Genomic DNA, 20171 nt, shown 5'->3' on the forward strand with positions numbered 1-20171 from the left:
TGGAAAGGTGAATTCTTCCATGCTGATTTGAACATAGCTCCATTTATATGCTCTCTTCCTAACAGGAAGCCTCCCTGCTCTCGACCCAGACTAGCATAGTATCCTACTAATAGGCATCTCACTGCCATGTTTGTCTCTCTCTATCTCTCGTACTATGCCAGAGTAATCTTTTTTTTTTGCAAAGATTTATTTGAAGGGCAGAGCTTACAAAGGAAGAGGGTAAGAGAGATCTTCCATCCACTAGTTCACTCCCCAAATGGCCAGGGCTGGACTGGTTCAAAGCCACTTTGTGGCAGGGGCCCAAGGATCTGGGCCGTCCTCTGCTTCCGCTACTTTCCCAGGCCACTAGCAGAAAGCTGGATTGGACGTGGAGTAGCTGGAACTCGAACCAGCACCCACATGGGATGCAGGCTTTACAGGTGGTGGCTTTACCCACTACACCAAAGTTCCAGCCCCCAGAATAGTCTTTAAAAAAAAACCAAAAAAGTTGGATTTCTTTCCTGCTTTAAGTTCTCCAATGACTTCCCACTGTACTGGGGAAAAAAAATCTAAAAGTAGTATTACCTGTATGATTGTCAAGCTGTTCCTCATACTTGATCCCAGAAACTCAGTCTGATTTTCTTCAGTTATTGCAAATTACTTCTAATTTAGGGTTTTCATCTACTATACTTGAGAAAAAATCTTCGCTAACATTCCAGGGTTCCATCTTGATCAGACTGGCAAATTTCCAAATGGATAAATTGTTTGTTCTCTTGGTGACACACATATCATTCCTAGCCAAGATTCTTCCACTGTGTGTTTTAAACCATAGTCTGGGATACCATATCTTGTAACACCACCATCCTGAATATGCAGTCCTTCATTTCTCAAATCTCCTTCTTGCAAAGTCTCTGCCCAGGTATTTTGTAGTTCCTTGCCCAAGGCTTCATAAATAATTGGTTACTTCCTGGGACACCTGAAGAAATATAATTTGTCCTCGTATAAATCAGCAGGTATGAGTAGTAGTCAGTTGGGCTGATCAGTCATGGCAGCCTTTTCCATTTTAATGTGGCCTGGAGAGGAGGTAGCATAGCTCTGTGTGCAGAATTATCTAGGAAGAAGGTGAGCAGCTGTACATGACCAAGGAATTCTTGTCATCACACACTGGGTGTTTCTCTGATCTTTCAGCCTGAATTTACAGTATTCCTTAAGAGTTGAAAACACTGCAGGGCTTGCTACATGAACATTTGGGGGATGGTGCCATGACAGTGACGGACCTTTGAGAATTTGAGATGGAGAAATATTGATTGATAACAGCTTCAAGTATTGACCAGAAGGTTCTATCATTAGCATTAGGGAAATCTTTCATGGCTGTAGAGAAAAACTGTTCTAAGACAATCCCTCCTCAAACACCAAGAAATCGATGTATATTGAGATTTTTATGTTATGCAATTTGTCCTATCCATTTTGTTAGGAAATGTATGTTTTCTGTTTTTACCCCATGTATCAGTATATAAAGTATATAAACCATATCTATCTTTATCAAATCATCTCTGGTCCTGAGATTTTTAAATGAGAAGTGGAATTCCATGATTAATTCCAGATTCCTTTCTTTTGCAAATAGTGGTAGATTTGAGCTTGGCTTCCTTATCTCTCTCCCTCCCCCTATATTGTTTGTCTGGAATCTGCAGTAAAGATAAGGCAGAGAGCAAACCTGAGTCATTGGCATCCAATCAAAACATTATGTGGAAAACTCCCTCCAAGGAAGTGCAGGCAGCACAAACAAAACTTCAGAAATAGTGGAATTGAAGGCAGAAAAATATGGTTGAAATGACTAGGACAATTGGCTCTTATTTAAAAACTTCATTTCACTTCGAGTGTGAAAAGAAATTTTTGATTTGAAAGAAACGCCTAACTGAATTTCATCAGAAATTAAAAATAGGTAGGTTTTGCTTATGTTTTCTTCATAGTTATTTTCTATTTCTTAAATATCAAGTAATTGATGAGACAGTTTATACGTACAATGTTTTAAAATGTTGTAATGAAAGCATGAACATTCAAAAACAATCTGATCAACCTATAGATCTTAGCAGGCAAGTAATAACACCACTAACAAATACATAAACTGATATATTATTTATTAAAATTATATTGAAAACAAGTGATTGTTAAAAAATATACACACCTAACATCCAAGTGTGACTAGACTCTATGCTTTCTAACAATGTGATCATTTTGAAATCTGACCCTGACACTATTGATTTCCATTTTTCCTTTGAAATTTTAGGAGAATAACTCTGTATTAAACCTCTATTTTTCAATATCAGAACCACAAACACCTGGGAAACTGAAAGCCCTCAATATTTCCACACATTCTTTTTCTCTGCCTTGGAGCCTGCCCTCTACCCATGTGCAGAAGTATCATGTGGATCTTGTTCCTGACAGTGGCTTTGTTCGTATCAAACATCTTGCTGGTGGAGAATTTCAGGTATAGTTTTCAGGATTGTAGTCAGCCTGCTTTATTTGTATTTGGTCCTAGTAGGAAAGTTCTTTATGAAACTCATCCACCATGTAAACTTATTCCTTGGGGGCTTTTTAAAAGCATAAAATGAAGACAAAAACATTGCTGTCGAACTGATGAGTGTAAGTTTCAGCATTGGTAGACTGTTACCTTAGCAACGTCTATGCTTTTTTTTTTTCTGGTCTACACTGAACCTACAGCCATCCATCCAAGAGTTCATGAATAGTTTAACAAAGAAAGGGCAGAGCTATTGAGTAATCCAGGCTCATTAATTGTGCACTTGCCAGGAGGATCTGTCTTTAAATCATTAATGCAGGCAACATTTCTCTCTAGAGCCATCAATGTGATTCTACTGCCTGAAAAATGTAATAATGATGGATTTTCTTATCATTTTTCTTTTATTTTTTATTGGAACTTCAGAGACACAGGTATTTCATATGCACTCTTAAAAACAAGGGCTACATAGTGGGGAGTGGGTTTCTAAAGGCTCCAAAAGAGTTAGTCTTTGTGACAATAAGCCAAGAGAGGTAGAAATAGTGATTTATTTTTGATAAGTGTCTGTTTTCTAAGTTTTTAATTGATCTTATAAGTTTTTCAGTAAATAGCTATATAACAAATTTATATTTCACAAATACAGAACTTAGAATATTTGAAACAGTGCTGAGTTATATAGCAGTGTTATTTAATTTTGTTGATAAATTTGTTATTTTCATTTTCTTGATTTATAGAAAGAATTTTAATACAATTATTTGTTTCTGATGTCCTAGGTTGATGTCTTCAATGCTGATCCTGGTACCAGATATGACATAACCGGCTCTTCAATTTCTGCTACAACGTACAGCTCGGCTGTTAGTAGAACAGTGGCAACAAATGTAACAAGTGAGTGCATGTTTTAAATGATATTTTTTCTGAAGTTTATGGAATGAGTGTAATTCTATTGATAGAAAGGCTTTACATTGCCGAGATGTGCATGATAAACATGAAAACAGTTCAGAATAATTATAGCAAAATGGAAACTTAAGAAAGTGATCTGTTTAGAACCTATCTTCTACAGGTACCTTAGCTTGCTTTACTTTTAAACAGCAAAGACAATTCCTCTCTACTTGCTTGTGAAATGGATCAGACACAGTATTCATGGTGACACTTAAATAATACAGAGCCAGGAAAATAAACTCTGTACACTTGCTCTGGAAGAAGTATTCAGCTTGTAAGACAGTTTCTTGCTTTCTCAGTGTTTGTGTATAAGTTTTGCATCAAATAATTTTCTTTTAAACATTATTTGGCAGCAAAAGTGTATTTGGCTGGTAGCATTTAGTAGCATTCCATTTTTTACATTCTTATAAAAGAATGTTGTTGGTATTCCCCAAAGCATTTTGATTTTTTTTTCTTTTTGGTCACAGAGTTCTCAGGAATATAAACTGACATTGGTCTTTAAGAACTCCAAAGGCTTACATTTGTAAATACTTTCCTTACATGTTTTTATGAAGCTACCGTAATTGTTTGACCTTTCAACAAAGTGATTTTTTTTTTTTTTTTTTACTTTGTACAAAAACAGAACCAGGGCCTCCAGTCTTCCTAGCAGGAGAAAGAGTCGGATCTGCTGGGATTCTTCTTTCTTGGAATACACCACCAAATCCAAATGGAAGGATCATTTCTTACATTGTTAAATATAAAGAAGTATGCCCGTGGATGCAAACCTTATATACACAAGTGAGAGCAAAGCCGGACAGTCTGGAAGTTCTTCTTACTAATCTTAATCCTGGGACCACATATGAAATCAAGGTAACAATTTCGTAACTACTCAGTATTAAAGTATTTCATCCATTTTAAAAGTGAAAGTGGTTTTTCTCACCTGGTCAATATCCTACAGCTGAATGTAGCAAGTAAACAAAGAATGATATTCTTCCTGAATTTTAAACTTGGTCAAATGTTATAATCTCTTTTCAATTATAAAATACTGAACAGGTTGTAAATACATATTTATGTACATATATATATATACATACACATACATATATTGCATATAACATACATAATAAGTGTATATGCTGTACGTTTTTTTGAACTTTAGCTTAGTGACTTTGTTAGAAAATCAATCAAGGTGGCCAGCGCCGCAGCTCACTAGGCTAATCCTCGGCCTGCGGTGCCAGTACCACAGGTTCTAGTCCTGGTTGGGGTGCTGGTTCTGTCCCGGTTGCTTCTCTTCCAGTCCAGCTTTCTGCTGTGGCCTGGGAAGGCAGTGGAGGATGGCCCAAGTGCTTGGGCCCTGCACCCGCATGGGAGACCAGGAGGAAGCACCTGGCTCCTGGCTTCGGATTGGCGTGGCACACCGGCTGCAGAGAGCCGGCCGTAGCGGCCACTTGGGGGGTGAACCAACGGACAAAGGAAGACCTTTCTCTCTGTCTCTGTCTCTCTCTCTCTCTCTCACTCACTGTCTAACTCTGCCTGTCAAATAAATAAAATAAATCAAGGTTAGATTAAACACTGTAAGCTTCTAAGGTGAAAATATTCCACTTTCTGATCACACTTAAAATTAACTTTGTTATTTTTTTCCCAGTCCTGTTGTATTTGCACCTATGGGGTTAGAAAACTTCTAAAGAGCCAGTTATGGTAAGAAGGATGAATTCAATTCAGTTCCATTCAACAAATATTTCTTGAGCATTTACGATATAAGTTTATAAAAAGCTTTTTAGTTTTTTACAATTTAAAATATGTGCAATTTAATGAAATCTTACTTGAATAGTTACGTGAAGAAGAACTTATAAAAAGCAATGCTAAATTACTCAGGCCCTATGAAAATGTTTACAATGAAAGGGTATGACATTTCCAAGGGATGAAAAATGCAGATTTCCTTGGGTTCCTCCTTGTCTTCAACATCGCTTCAATGTGTTCTTTGAATTTTAAAGGTAATTGAGTAAGGAGAAGAAAATCTAAAAGCTGTGTAAGTAAGTGATCATGTATAGCTGAAATGCTCTTCCTGGATGCTAAGAGATGATGGGAAAGAGACTCTGGCGGGGAATTGTTCCTTACTGGAAGTGTGCCCATTCATAGAATTAAGGTAGTGAGAACTGGAGAGCAAATACAAGGAGTAGGACTCCCTCAGTAATAAAACACAAAAGCATTTTACTTATACAGAAGTCAAAAGCAAAGATTTATGATATCTATTTTGTGCAAAAACAGATTAAATAATAGGCAAACTTTTTTGAACTTACATCTGAAAATTACATAGTATGTATTTTCTATCATTATATACATAGTCAAGTTGATTTATATGTTGAAATACACTCTTGAGGGATTAAATTTTAATATGAAATAAGAAACTACTGCTGATAGGTGATTTAGCCAACCTAGCTCTGCTTAGATCCATTTTTATGGAGTTTGAGTTTTTAGTCCTTTGGATTCTCTTATTTCAGATCTGTTGGGAAGCCCCTATTCTCTGTTTCATCTCACACTTTATAAATCATTGTTGTGGCATTTACTTTGTGCAAATCAGTGTTAGCTATTTTAGAGTTCCAAAGGGTATTTGGCATGGTGCATTTGATATCTTTAGTGTAAGTCACATGTTGTGAGAAATCCTGTTAAGTGTTTTACATATGTTATTTCATTCAGTTTCAGAACAACTCTGTGACATGGATACATTATTCCCATTTTAAAGTCAAGGAAAATGTGACTTAAAACAGTTAAAGGAAATTGTCTAAAGTTACTCATCTGGGAGTAACAATTGTAGCTGTAGAGCTACAATTAAAGCAAGGTTTCTGATTCTAGTCATGGAATTTCAAAAGCTTAAGATTCTTATATTCACCTTCCATAGTATTTTTGACTACATTATTAAAGTCAAAGATAATTTTATAACCTTTAAATACCAAAAATACTCTAAATTATTAAACCTACTTATTTTAAAAATTAGTTTTCCTAAGTATTTATTAGCCTGATTAGAGTGTAAATTCCACAGAAACAATCAGTCTTGTCTGTAGAGGATATATGGATTAAAGCTAGGCTTTGGAAAAATGCACAACTTCAGCTGAATATTTTTTTGCCATATATTCCTTTCTGAGATTGATTTGAACTCCCTCAACATTTTTCTCATCTATAAAATGTTGACAATAACACTTCATATTTTGATTATATGGATGGCTACATATTTGCCTTCTACCTTGTGAACATTATGATCTAGGGAGAAAAGTATTTCTGGCGTTTACCTATAGGAAAATCGAAGTTCCATTATTTCAGAGTCTGTTTGCTCATACAGTAAACATAATCTTTTTGATCTATTTCAGGTTGCTGCTGAAAACAGTGCTGGTATCGGAGTGTTTAGTGACCCATTTCTCTTCCAAACTGCAGAAAGTGGTAATTTGTCTAAATCATTTATCAAAAATAAACTTAGTCATGTGTTATTTAAAATGAATAGGGATGCAGACAAAATCTGACACCAAATTGCATAAAATTCTCAACAGCATGGGTACTCTTTTTGATGGCTAATTTATTCATTAAAATTTATTTTATTCTTTTTGGTTACAAAACTGTGTTATCTTGGAAAACTTTGGAAAGTTAAGAATAAAAAAATAATTGAAATCACCCATGGTCCTATTATGTGAAAAATCTTATTTTGCTAATTCTGGCTGATTTTTCTCCTTCCCACCCTGTGTCATGAATTCATATCTTTGTGACTTTGTTAATGAGGACAGATTTGTGCCATGTGTGCAAGTTTTTGCCTTTTCCACCTGACATCAAACTGTAAGCATTTTTATGGCACTGGACTTTTGGAAATAGGGATTTTTAACAGCTGCCTTATTCCATAATATCCAGGCTAATATTACCAAACCGATCTAAGATGCTACCTTTCTTTGAGTAGCTGAGAGAAGAAATCCTGATGCCTTGTTTGATTCCTGTGCCTCACAGAACATACCCAGCCCATCAGCTGAGTCTCCCAGTATCAGCCTCAGAACATAGCCTGCCTCTCCCCCTTGTTGCTAATAACCCATTTTTCAGTCTTGCCTGAATGAGTGAAAGGCTCCCACTGGCCTCCTGTTTCTGCCTGGCCTGCCCATGGTCTACTCTCAACACCACACCCTTTGAAACCTGGCTTGACTGTGTTACTTCTTTCTTTCCGACACGGCTGTAATCTTAGGAAGACTAAAACCCCAACTCCTTCTAACTGCAGGACGTTCTTGCCCTTCGTTGACTTCATCTCTTCCTCTTCTCAGCTCCCTCTGTCTGCTCCAGTCTTCCACTTGAGGCCTGTGCCCTCGCTGCTCCTTCTCCAGGAATACTCTTTCACTTAGCATCCCTAGGGCTCTCTCCCCAAGTTAATTCAAGTCCCGCATGCTACCTTTCCTGACTACACCTTCTCAAATAGCCCCTACCTCCTTCCGTTTAACTCTGTGTCCACTGTTACGTAGATTAGCTCAGTAAAACACAAGTTCCATGATACAAAAAAAGTTGTTATTAAGTAGATGTTCCTGTTATTTAATTAATAATTGTGCTGCTTACTTATAACTTTAAGAACATAGAAAAGTGATTCAACGATGGCAACTCCATTTGGCCACATATATCTACTGTACAGCATATAGTACAGTACAGTAAGATAAATAAATGAACTCCTAAGTAATGTGTCAGATGGATGATAATGACTATAAAAGGATTTTATAATATCATGCAGTTATAAATATTCTATATAAAGATAAAAATTGTTTAGCGGTTCACTAATTTTAACTAATTTAAAAGGGCTCTGTGCATTGAGAGAATATAGTAGTCAATGTGAATGAATTTTATGGCCCATTTCCTAAATGAGACCCTATCTAAAGAAGCATATAGATGGTATTTTTACCACCCAGCTTAAGGAGATTTGGAGTCCCATGGTAAGTTTTTAAACTGTAACCTTACAAGTTAAGTTTGTAGCAATGTATGAAGAACTATACAGCTTTACAGTTATGAGCTTCATAATTACAACTTTAGGAACATGGTTATTCTTCCCACCATAGAAATTAGTAGTCATCAAAGAAGGGAGGTACTTTTCTCTGAAGGGAGGAGAGAACTTCCAATTTGCTTATGGCCTTGTCTAACTGCTGACGGAGCTTTTAGATTCAAAAGGCTTCCATAGGCCGGCACTGTGGCTCACTAGGCTAATCCTCCACCTGCGGCGCCAGCACACCAGGTTCTAGTCCCAGTTGGGGTGCTGGATTCTGTGGCAGTTGCTCCTCTTCCAGGCCAGCTCTCTGCTGTGGCCTGGGGAAGGCAGTGGAGGATGGCCCAAGTGCTTGGCCCCTGCACCCCATGGGAGACCAGGAGAAGCACCTGGCTCCTGGCTTTGGATTGGTGCAGCGCGCTGGCCTTGGCGGCCATTTGGGGGGTGAACCAATGGAAAAAAAGGAAGACCTTTCTCTCTGTCTTTCTCTCACTGTCTAACTCTGCCTGTCAAAAAAAAAAAAAAAAAAAGCTTCCATAGTCTAGACAGAGCATGTCAAGAGCCTCTGGTGATCAATGACGTCATGCATAAGAGTGTTAATTGTTAAATTAACAACAGAAGTCACTGTGCACTTCCCATGAAGGACTTCTGTCCTCAAAGAATTGTATTTTAAGTATGTCTAAGTGCTCACAAAAGATATATCATTCTTGGGTGCTTCTTTAATGTTAATTACATTTTCTAAAAAAATAGTGAAATTAACTTCAAGATGCAATGATTTTGAACAGCCCTTGTCTACTGTTGAGGAACAGTTTTCTTTTTGAAAATTGTTGAATTCTTTATTTAGTATAGAGTTGGTCTTCTGTGTATAAAGTGAATCAAAAATGGATCTTAGTGGAGAATGGGACTGGGAATGGGAGAGGGAGGAGGAGGAGCGATAGGAGTGTGGGTGGGAGGGCGGGTATGGTAGGAAGAATCACTCTATTCCTAAAGTTTTACTTATGAAGTGCATGAAGTTTGTATTCCTTAAATATAAGGTTTCTTTGGGGACAAAAGCATATAGCAGAATATTCTACTGCACCAAAGGAATTGAAAGAAAATACTGTGTTTGTGAATCTGGTTATTTAAAATCAGAACTGAATTATTCCTGAGGTCTAACTTATTAATGTTGTTTTCAAACATTGACTGTCAATTTTGTTTTTAATCTATTAATTTGGAAGGTAGAGTGACAGAGACAGGGAGATACACGCACACACACACACACACACAAACACACAGAAATTCTATCCTCTGGTTCACAATCCAAATAATTGCACCAACCAGGGCCAGGCCAAACCAAAGAGAGGAACCAGGGGATCCATCCAGATCTGTTACATGAATGACAGGGGCTCAAGTACTTTGGGCTGTCATTCACTCCTTCCTGGGCACATTAACAGGAAACTAGATGGGAAGTGGAGCAAGCCAGGACTCAAGCAGGCAGTCTGATAGGGAATGCCAGCTGCGGACTTTGAGATTATTTACACAACTAAAAGACAAGCGGAAAAATTCTCATCTTAAAGCTATGTATGCTGTAGGATATAAAAGAAAAGCTTACGTTTTAAATTTTAGGAAAAATTATTGCAATGATTTTTTAAATGAAACTGGGAATAGGTTTTTTGTTTTGTTTTGAACCCTGATTTTGATATGGTATCTGATAAAGCATGAGACCTGCAGATTATAATTTCAATTTGACTGTATTTTGAACTTGACATATTTTAAATTTCTGATAACTGAGCTGAACTTAAAGCAGTGGGAAAAACTAGAAGAATTCTAGGATAAAGTGGAGATAATACTGAATAGGAAGTCTTAGGATGTTTTGTACTTGCTTTGTGTTTTTGAGGCAATTGCATACCTCATGCCCTTTCATCCCTTTTTTTTTTTTTTGCAGGGGGCAAATATAAAGAAGTTAGATCAGTGGTCCTCAATTTTTTTTTTTTTTTTTTTTTTTTTTTTTTTTTTTTACAAAGAGTCTCTTTGTTTTATTTGTGCTCCATAATCCTAAATGTGAAAAAGACTTCTTTGGAATAACCTGCATTTATTATTGTGAAACCAGAAGTAATGTGTTTTCCTAGGATTAAAAATACTCTGAAGAAGAGTATACAAGTGAACAATGATTCCTTACTAAATTATTATGTCATCCACAAACACAAAAAGTTTTAAGTGGAAGTATACTTTATTTTAGCCTTAAAAATATTAAGAAAATAGTTTCACGTTGATGTCAACTAAAAATGCAGAGAAATAATTTTGGAGGTTTATGTTAGATTTACAGTACTCTTAATGTATAAAAACATGCATGCTCTGTACAGCTTACACTTTGAAATGTTTTAGATACTCATACATTCTTTTATATTTATGCATGTCTATCCTCCAGACATGATCTCAAAATGTCTGCTAAGTCATCTGCCTAAAAGATGAAATGTGTTTATATACAGAACTTTTTTGGTACTTCAGTATTAAATCTTACTTGGGTTAAGATTACTCAGAAAATAATCAAGATGTAATGGGCATCTGGTGCATAAGATCAATAAGGAGAAACTAGCATACTTAAACAGGGGAAGATTTGCCAATCACAGTAAAGACTCACAATTAATCTGCAAACACCATGCAGTCACAAAAGGAAAACACATACCTACATCTCATTGAGACAAAAATAATTGGAAACAGCTTAGTAAAAATTGCTTTTAGCAGATGTTTAGAAGATTTAACTTAAACCTATTTACTTTTTATAGTCTTTTTTGGAAATTTTGCTTTGAAATTTAATAAAGATGTGATTACCTTATAAATTTCAAATTTCTTTGCATTTGACTAGTTCACAACAGCTGTTTTTAAGGTCTGTTTGAAATTTGTAAATTTGTATGTATTTTGTTATGCATGTATAAATATTTCAATCATTCTAAAATTTTGTATAGGTTATATAATAAGAAATGTCTAAATATGATCAAGATTTCTGACAAATTTTTAATTCCTAGAATTCCACAACATAATTTTTCAAACTTTGTCCTTTTGTTTTATTATATGTTATATATCTAAAGTAGAATCAAGTGTTAAATCTTGATTATCAGAGAGTTATCTTGTTATTATCTTTTTAAAATATTTGAGAGACAGAACTCCCATCTGTTGATTTACCCCTCAAATGTCTGCCTTGGCTAGATTGGGCCAGCACCGGAACCAGGAGCTTGTATACAGTCCACCTGTCTCATGTGTTAGTGTCGAGCCATCACCACTGTTTTTTCTAGGGTATCCATTGGCAGGATGGTAAAGTGAGGAGCTAGAGGCAGGAATTGAATCTATGCACTCCTACATGGGCTCCAGGTGCCTTAACTGGCATCTTGCTAGCTAGGCCAAATACCTGCCACGTTTCATCATTTTTGTTAACTTTTAATTCCATTTCATCAGTTCTCCTTGGAATGAATAGAACTCAGAATTTAATAATGACAGCCTATTGGATGGGTACCCATCTGATGTTAGACACTAGAAATGTATAAACATTCTAGAAATAGGCTTTTTAGTGCAAATTGTTGGATAATTATTTCAATTTGGCACTTTGTTGATTATCTAAGGAATCTGCATAATTCCAAAGTATTAAAGTAACAGTTTATTCTAACCTTTTTTGTATATTCACAAACAACTGTTGATTGAATATTTTCTCATTAATTTGAAGTGTTACCCAACACATGCAATGGCCCAATTACCCTGCAGTGAGCTCATTTGACTCAACTCTTTGTCTTCTTAATTTTCAGCAAAGATCAATTAAATATATGTTAAAACTCTTGCTCACATAGCTTTTATCCAATGTGCTGTATATTTAATTTCATATATAGCCCTAACATATAAATGTCATTTAAAGTGTTATAATAAGGTTTTTCCCCTCTCCTTCAACCCTTCTCATTCCCCCAGCTCCAGGAAAAGTGGTGAATCTCACAGTGGAGGCCTTCAACTATTCGGCAGTAAACCTGATTTGGTATTTACCGCGTCAACCAAATGGCAAAATTACCAGCTTCAAGATCAGTGTCAAACACGCCAGGAGTGGGATAGTGGTGAAAGATGTGTCAATCAGAGTGGAGGACATTTTGAGGGGGAAATTGCCAGAATGTAATGTAAGTGTCACGGAGCACTTGGTAGGTAAACGTACATTTTCAAAGTGTCAGCATCTAGACACTATTTATTTTACCAAAGTGGTCATTAGATTATACATAATTTATGGTGTTAAATTGGAATACCATGCTATTGTCTAAATCCAAAGTGGAGCATTGGAAAGCAGTTGGGAATTCTAGAGTGAAAGATTAAAATCATGTTTGGAGTTCTGCAAAGACTTCACCCAGATGTAGTATTTGCATAGGCTATGGAGGAAGGACGGAGGGAGGTTGGATGAGGGCACCTTTCCTGGGAGAGGGTACTTTATAAATCCCCGAGGTGAAAATATGTAAGAGCTAGCTGGAGAAAAGGAAGTACTTCCATCTGACAGATGCGGAGAGCACATATAGAGGAGTGAATAGTTAAGATTAAATTACAGAGGTGACTTGTGTTTTGGTTTGCATCTTTGCTAAAAAGAAAAAAATGTGTTATCTATTTGTTGTTATCTGATCATTGATGACAAACCCCAGGAACAACAATGATTATTCCCTAAAATCAGTTTGGTGAACATGTGGTATTACAGAGGGAAAAGCACTCAAAAATATTTCCACAAATTATTAAGAATGGAAGTCTCAAACTCTTTTTCAAGTTAGAATGTATTTCTAATACACACACACATACACACACACACGTAAGCACATATCCTCACACTTGTCAAGTATGCTAGTGCTGTTATCTTTTGAGCACTTATGAGAAAAAAGTGATAGTAACAGCAAGAAAGTTCTTATATTGGAAATTTCATGATAATTAAATTCTTTCTGCTCTCTGGGTATTGATTCTTACTAATGATTTTGCTGCAGTCTTATTTTAAGCCACTGGAAATCCTATTCATGAGAAAGATTAAAGGATGCAATAAATATATCTTTTTCTAAAACAATATGTGTGGGCATAATTAAAATATAGCAAATTCATCCATAACTGACTCCATTAAAATGCTTTGCTAACTATGCACACGCACTGATGAGTAATATTTCTAGTATAAAGGGAAAAGAGCTGAATGGAATTTCTGATGTTTACCGAAAGATGCCAAGTTATTTTTCTGTCGATATTTATTCCCTTCGCTAGGAGAATAACGAGTCTTTTCTGTGGAGTACCACTGGGCCGTCTCCGACGCTTGGCAGAGCTACGCCTCCGGCACGCAGCACATATCCATCGAGCACGCCGGCAGGGAGGAAGCTCAGCTCTGTGTGGAAAGAGCCTATAAGTTTTGTGGTGACACATCTGAGACCTTATACAACATATCTTTTTGAAGTTTCTGCCGTTACGACAGAAGCGGGTTATATTGATAGCACCATTGTCAGAACACCGGAATCGGGTATGTTTTCATTTGGGGTAGAAAGAAAGATTTAAATGATTTGCAAATTGTTCTTTGGTTTTGTTCACATAGATCTTTTTGTTAATTTTTAAATGCCCATCCCCGTCCCCCTGTAATAGATAATAGACTCCCATTTAGCATTTCTTCAAATTTCTCTATTCTTTCGTGTTAAAGAACCAAAGTAAGAGTTCAAAAACAGAAAAATGAAAAGGGTTTTTGTGTATAAAAGCACATTTATCTATTTGAAAGGCAGAGCAACAGAAGGAGAGATGCAATGACGGGGGGGGGGGGGTCTTCCGTATGCTGGTTCACTCCCCAGAGGGCCACAATAGCTGAAGCCAGGAACCAGGAACTCCAGCTGGGTCTCCCACATGGGAGGCAGGGGCCCAAACGCTTGGGCCATCTTCTGCTTTCCCAGGCACATCAGCAGGGACCTGGATTGGAAGTGGAGCAGTCAGGACTCAAACAGGCACTCTGATACGTGATGCTGGCCTTGCAAGTAGCAACCCGTGTAGTCCCCATCGAAGGATTCTTAAGCTACTCACCATGATGCTGAGATCAACTTTTATTATTCTGTGATGTCAGCAGTTTTTAAATGATCATGTGGGCCCTTCCAAATCACCTATAAATTGTCTTCCCTTGGCTCACTGAAATTGCTTTATCAGATTTAGAGAGACCAGCTGCAATAGTATCACTAGCATGTGATCAACTCTCAGTATCAGGTAAATACAGAAGCTATGATACATAGCTTTGCATTATAATTTTCACATAGGAAACATGGAGAAATGTTAGTTCCCACCTTATGGCAATAGTGTTAGGATTAAGTGAATAAGTTATTATTGCTAATAAATTTTAGGAGTACATATTTTCTAGGTGTGGGTATTCATATATTGAATTCTGGTCTTATACTTGTGTCCAGATATGTACATGGTCTAGTACTATAATGTCAGGTTTTAAATTAAATACCTCACATATTATGTAGATCATTATATAGCATCAGACATTCGGTGATTGGTAATTTTTTGAGGACACTAGAAATTATTAGTAGGGCAATTTTGCTAAAGCGTAATATTTTCTTAAACATAGCTGTTATCTCCTTTATTGTCCATTGAATATGTTTGAGGTTTTTTCTTGATTTAAATAACCATTTTGAGTCATACCGTTTCCTTCTCTATACTCTTTATGTAATGAAAACAATTTTTGTGAGAATCACTCAAAATGAGATTTTGCAGACAAGTTTTTTTTAAAAAAAATATTTGGAAATGCTTCATTTCAATTAAAACAAATCATTAAATATAGATACTCATCTATAATAAAACTTTAAAATATTTTATATGTTAGCAATGTAACATTTGAATCTTAGATGTGAGTTACAAATTCTTTCTTAGAGCAAAATACACAAATATTGATTTTTTTTATTGTGGTGCTGTAACTTCTTTTTTTATTTTTATTTATTTTTTTAATTTAGTAAATATAAATTTCCAAAGTACAGTTTATGGATTACAAAATATATGGCCGGCGCCGTGGCTCACTAGGCTAATCCTCCACCTTGCGGCGCCGGCACACTGGGTTCTAGTCCTGGTCGGGGTGCCAGATTCTGTCCCGGTCGCCCCTCTTCCAGGTCAGCTCTCTGCTGTGGCCTGGGAGTGCAGTGGAGGATGGCCCAAGTGCTTGGGCCCTGCACCCCATGGGAGACCAGGAGAAGCACCTGGCTCCTGGCTCCGGATCAGTGCAGTGCGCCGGCCGCAGCGCGCCAGCCACGACGGCCGGCCATTGGAGGGTGAACCAACGGCAAAGGAAGACCTTTCTCCCTGTCTCTCTCTCTCACTGTCCACTCTGCCTGTCAAAAAAATAAAAATAAAAAAATATAAAAAAAAATTGATTTTTTTTAAAAAAAGAGATCATTGCCAATAAATCCTGAGCATTATTTCCTTAATTGTTCCACGTCTGTCTCCTATAGTGAACCTGTTTATCAAGTCAGATACTCAGATCTTGTTGAATGCAGTACCTATGGAGGTGTAAATTTATTAAAACAATGTAATATTTTATAGTATATATAGGAATGAGATTGACACTGTGTTATCATAATACAGCATTAACTAAAGTTAGTAATTGAAGCAATTAAGTTCTGATGATCTAGCATGTCTTATGTCATTCAGTTATATTCTGTAATTCCTTTTTTCTAGTTAAAAACCCTTTGTGTTTGTTTGATATTTCCTTCACATTTTATGAATATTCAATTATATGTTCAATATGAATTTTTATATATTAATTTTTTCCCATAATCTTTTTAGTGCCTGAAGGACCTCCACAAAACTGTGTAACTGGAAACATCACAGGAAAGTCCTTTACTATTTCATGGGACCCACCAATTATTGTAACAGGGAAGTTCAGTTATAGAGTTGAATTGTATGGACCATCAGGTACGTTGTAATTGGTTTTGTGTTTACATTTTTAAGTAAGAATTACATTATAAAATATGTTGTTAGTATGAAACTTAGAAAGTATCAACATTTTGAAAAAAGACTGCAAGTGAAATGCGTAACAGAAAAGTGATTAAGAAAGGCAAAGTCCTTTGATTTTTTTTTTTCTTAAAATCAGGAGAATAAAGATGACAACACACTACTCACAGTCTGTATTTCATATGGAGGAAGCTTAAAAAAAATGAGGAATAGAAGGTGTTCGAGGAGATACATACCTTCAAATATTTGAAAATGGGAACGTTGACTTAGGTGCATAAAGAACAAGGAGCTTAGATGATACGACACCAGATTTCCATTTAGACAGAGGAACTCATTTTTTAGAACTAAAGAGAGCGCTTCTAAAACACAATATGGACAATCTGTACCTTCTGTTCAGTGCTGCTGAACCTCAACTGCTCTAAAAATAAAGTCTATTAATAGTATGGGCAGCTTTATAAAGTAGAGCTTTCTATAACAGGTAGGGCCTGAGCATCCACTTGCCAGAATATTTTCAGGGATTCCAATATATTACTGGAAGTGCACCGAATAGACGAATTCTTTCCTAATCTGAAATCTTAGTTTGTATGAAAGAAATTTACATCCATCAATCAGGAAGTAAAAATAAGCTGATACATTGTCATTTATTTGGAAGAATGAAAGCACATATGAACTTCCACTATGAAATTTCTTTGATATGAATCACATGCATGACTACATTTATCTTTCATTTCTTACTTCTGCTAAAATTAGGAAATATTTTCAGTTCTTTAAAAAAATATTCCTCTCCATGTCCACCCCAGTGCGCAGGAGCAGATTTGGGTACACAGATCAATCTTTTCTAGCTGGTATTATTTTCCAGGCTTGCAGTGGTGCTCTTTGCCGATAAATCAGTAAGATGTAGTTAGCAATGCAGAAGGCGTTAGTGGCCTGGACGAGAGAAGTTGGGGAGGAGCATGCGGGGTGAACTTCTGATGGGAAAGTGTTAAAGGGAGAATGGGAAGAGCACATTGAACAGTAGGGCTGGACACTCCTTGAGTTTGGCTGCAAAGTGAAGCAGTAAACGGCAGGGCTGGGCCGCAGCAGGGTCAACTGGTTTCTGTTCAGGAAGAATAAACAAAGCTTGTTTTTACATGCGGAATCTGAGGAAAACGGGAACCATTAAACATATAAGCAAAATGAGAATCACTGGAAGAGAGTCTGTGTAGACAAAAAGCGAGATCCGCCTGAATGTTTGCAGGGATTATCTGAGATAAGAACACGGAAAGTTTGTTTATAGTAACAGGTTTTAAATCGGAATATATGGACACCGATGGCATGTGAGTGGGAGTCTGCAGCAAATATCTTCTGATTGTTGTCATTTTGTTTTTCAAGATGAGGACAAGCAAGATGAGGCAGAAGATGCTAGAGGTTTGAGTGGGGAGGGAAAGTGAGTGCATGACTGGACTACAGATGGCACACGCCATTCAGGCTCATCTGAGATGTGGCTGTGACTGAGGAGATACTTGGTGGCGTGGTTTTGTGCTTTTCTACATTCTCTTTAACAAAAGAAAGCAAGGAAGGCAATGGAGGCTCATTAAGGCAGTGATGGTAGTGGATACTGGCATGGTAAAGAGTGGAAAACAAATGTTGAGGGACTAAAACAAAAAGTACTAAAGTGTGTGGAAAGGTCAGTGGACTGGGGTCCCAGTGAACTGGAAGATCAGCTCTAGATTTCTGGGTTCTAGTCAGAGAGAGTGTCTTGAAATTGGAATGAGGGCTGATTTGCAGCTCTTGGTGGTAGTGATGGTGTTACGACTTGAGGAAGTGCTGGAGGGTGGAGGAGTAGATTACTTAAGGAGAGATGGATTTAAGGAGTGTTTCTCAGAACATTAAAATCGCCACAATTAAGGTAGTCCCATTGAATGATGAATGGGACCATCTAGAATGAGAGTGAGTGGCAGCTGTTATTGCTGACATGTGATGAAAAGCTCTGTGTTCTGGAAAGAGGCAAGGAGAATCTTCCAAGGGAGAGGGAGCAGTAAGGACCTGGGAGCTCACTCGAGCCACCCCCATCTGAGGGCCTGCCAGGCAGCAGGGCTGTGTTCCCAGAGAAGAGCCAGTAATCACTGGGGTCACAAAGGTGAAGGAAATATTCAGAGATAGATCTGAAGATTTAAGGAATTTTGTTCACAAGGTAAACTCAAAATATTTTCTAAATGTATAATTTTAATCTAAGATGATAATATTTAGCATGTTAATAGAACGAATTTGAATAAAAATACATCACTATTACCATGTTGGTAAAATCTGATTTTCTCTTTTAAATATGTCCGATGTAACAAGGTTGTTCAGCAGAGTTTTATGATTTAATAAAAATGATCTTAAACACTGCAGAATTTTCACATTCTTCTTGCTGGTTTAGTTAAACTGCTAATATTATTATGTGTTCAAAAATATATTCACTTTTACTATTATAACAAATTGTGCCTAAAGTTAACACATGTTGATCTTGGCTCTGTATTTAAATATAGAATTATTACATGTTTGTTTAAAAAATATTCTGTGTGTATGTTTTGCTTGGTGCAGGCTGGATTTTGGATAATAGCACCAAAGACCTGAAGTTTGTATTCACTAACCTAACACCATTCACAATGTATGAAGTCTATGTTGCTGCTGAAACCAGCGCCGGGATTGGACCCAAGTCAAATCTTTCAATATTCACTCCTCCTGATGGTAAGAATGTCTTTAGAGAGTTAGTGAGATATTTTTATATGCTTGTGAATGTTATTGAATTGGTAAGCATACTATTAGAAGCAATTCAGTTTATATTTACTTAATTCACGTTATGTCCTTATCAAAATACTATATAACTGATTCCGAACCTGTTTCCTCCAGAACGTTAAACCTATAACATGTTTCATGACAAAGGTGATCCCAGATCTGACCAGATATGAAGTATTGTACATAGTATCACCCTGCCAGATGCAAAATGAATTTTAGCAAAATCTCCAGAAGTCATAAAGAGAACGTACAAATTTGCTATCTCTTAACCACATTGTTTGAAGTGGAAGATTTTTTTTCTCACAGAACGAGTATTTAGACAAATTGCTGTATTCCCAATTCCTGCACTAAATATTTGTTTGTAATCAGAAGGGTATTCTTAGCAAGTAAGGAGTTCTGGTTACTTTATAACACAAATTCACCAGAAATTATTGAAATTATGAAAAAGATTTAAAAGACATTCTCTACATAAAATATTTATTAAATATCACCTTTTTAGGCAAACTGCATTGTTTAAAATTATGTTACTATATCATTTGTAACAAATGTTTCTGTCCGCTAAATGTGTTAAATCTCTTCATTTCTCTTTAGGTATTGTAATTACTGTCAAGAATATACTCATTTTTATAGCATATTATCACTTGAGTTTCCAGATCTTGTTTATGTGGCAGCTGACATATAGTAATTTGTAAGTTGACTGTGCACATGTGCGCCTGTGCATACACACACAACTGGATTGGGTACATGTGCATCAGATAAATCATTCAAGTATTTAACCATTAGAGGGCAGCAACTATTAGGAAATTTTGTCCTTCTTCAAAGAAACAACCTTGCTAAAATTTGTGTCTTATCTATTTCAAGTGAAAACCCTAACGTATTTAGAGTTTCAGTATATGAATTTAAAAAGAAACACATATTAGCAAAAATGTACTCAGTTTCATATTAAATTTTGCTCTTGTAATTTCTAAAAAAATGATAGGATGAGATTTATTTTTGAATTTTTATTAATTGACATAAATACCATAACAGTCATGAGTTATACCATGTGTTTTCACATTA

The 20171-nt window shown here is 36.4% G+C and overlaps 1 protein-coding gene across 2 annotated transcripts in view; it reads left to right on the plus strand.

Moving 5' to 3' along the window:
* Window positions 1-2871: 2871 nt before the first annotated feature.
* PTPRQ (protein tyrosine phosphatase receptor type Q) overlaps window positions 2872-20171 on the plus strand; it is a 226715-nt gene continuing 209415 nt past the window's right edge. Inside the window, exons 1-8 of one of the 2 annotated variants that reach the window (XM_089307499.1) lie at window positions 2872-2928; window positions 3268-3379; window positions 4056-4282; window positions 6778-6847; window positions 12339-12538; window positions 13641-13890; window positions 16185-16313; window positions 18918-19064. In XM_089307499.1, the coding sequence (XP_089163625.1) occupies window positions 2872-2928; window positions 3268-3379; window positions 4056-4282; window positions 6778-6847; window positions 12339-12538; window positions 13641-13890; window positions 16185-16313; window positions 18918-19064 (1192 nt within the window). Of the gene's footprint in view, window positions 2929-3267; window positions 3380-3877; window positions 4283-6777; window positions 6848-12338; window positions 12539-13640; window positions 13891-16184; window positions 16314-18917; window positions 19065-20171 lie in introns of those variants that run through there. The other variant, XM_089307498.1, reaches the window with a different exon arrangement.

Source organism: Oryctolagus cuniculus, chromosome 11, assembly GCF_051225735.1.
Source record: "Oryctolagus cuniculus isolate XC-2025 breed Fujian yellow rabbit chromosome 11, ASM5122573v1, whole genome shotgun sequence".
Classification (NCBI taxonomy): Eukaryota; Metazoa; Chordata; class Mammalia; order Lagomorpha; family Leporidae; genus Oryctolagus; species Oryctolagus cuniculus.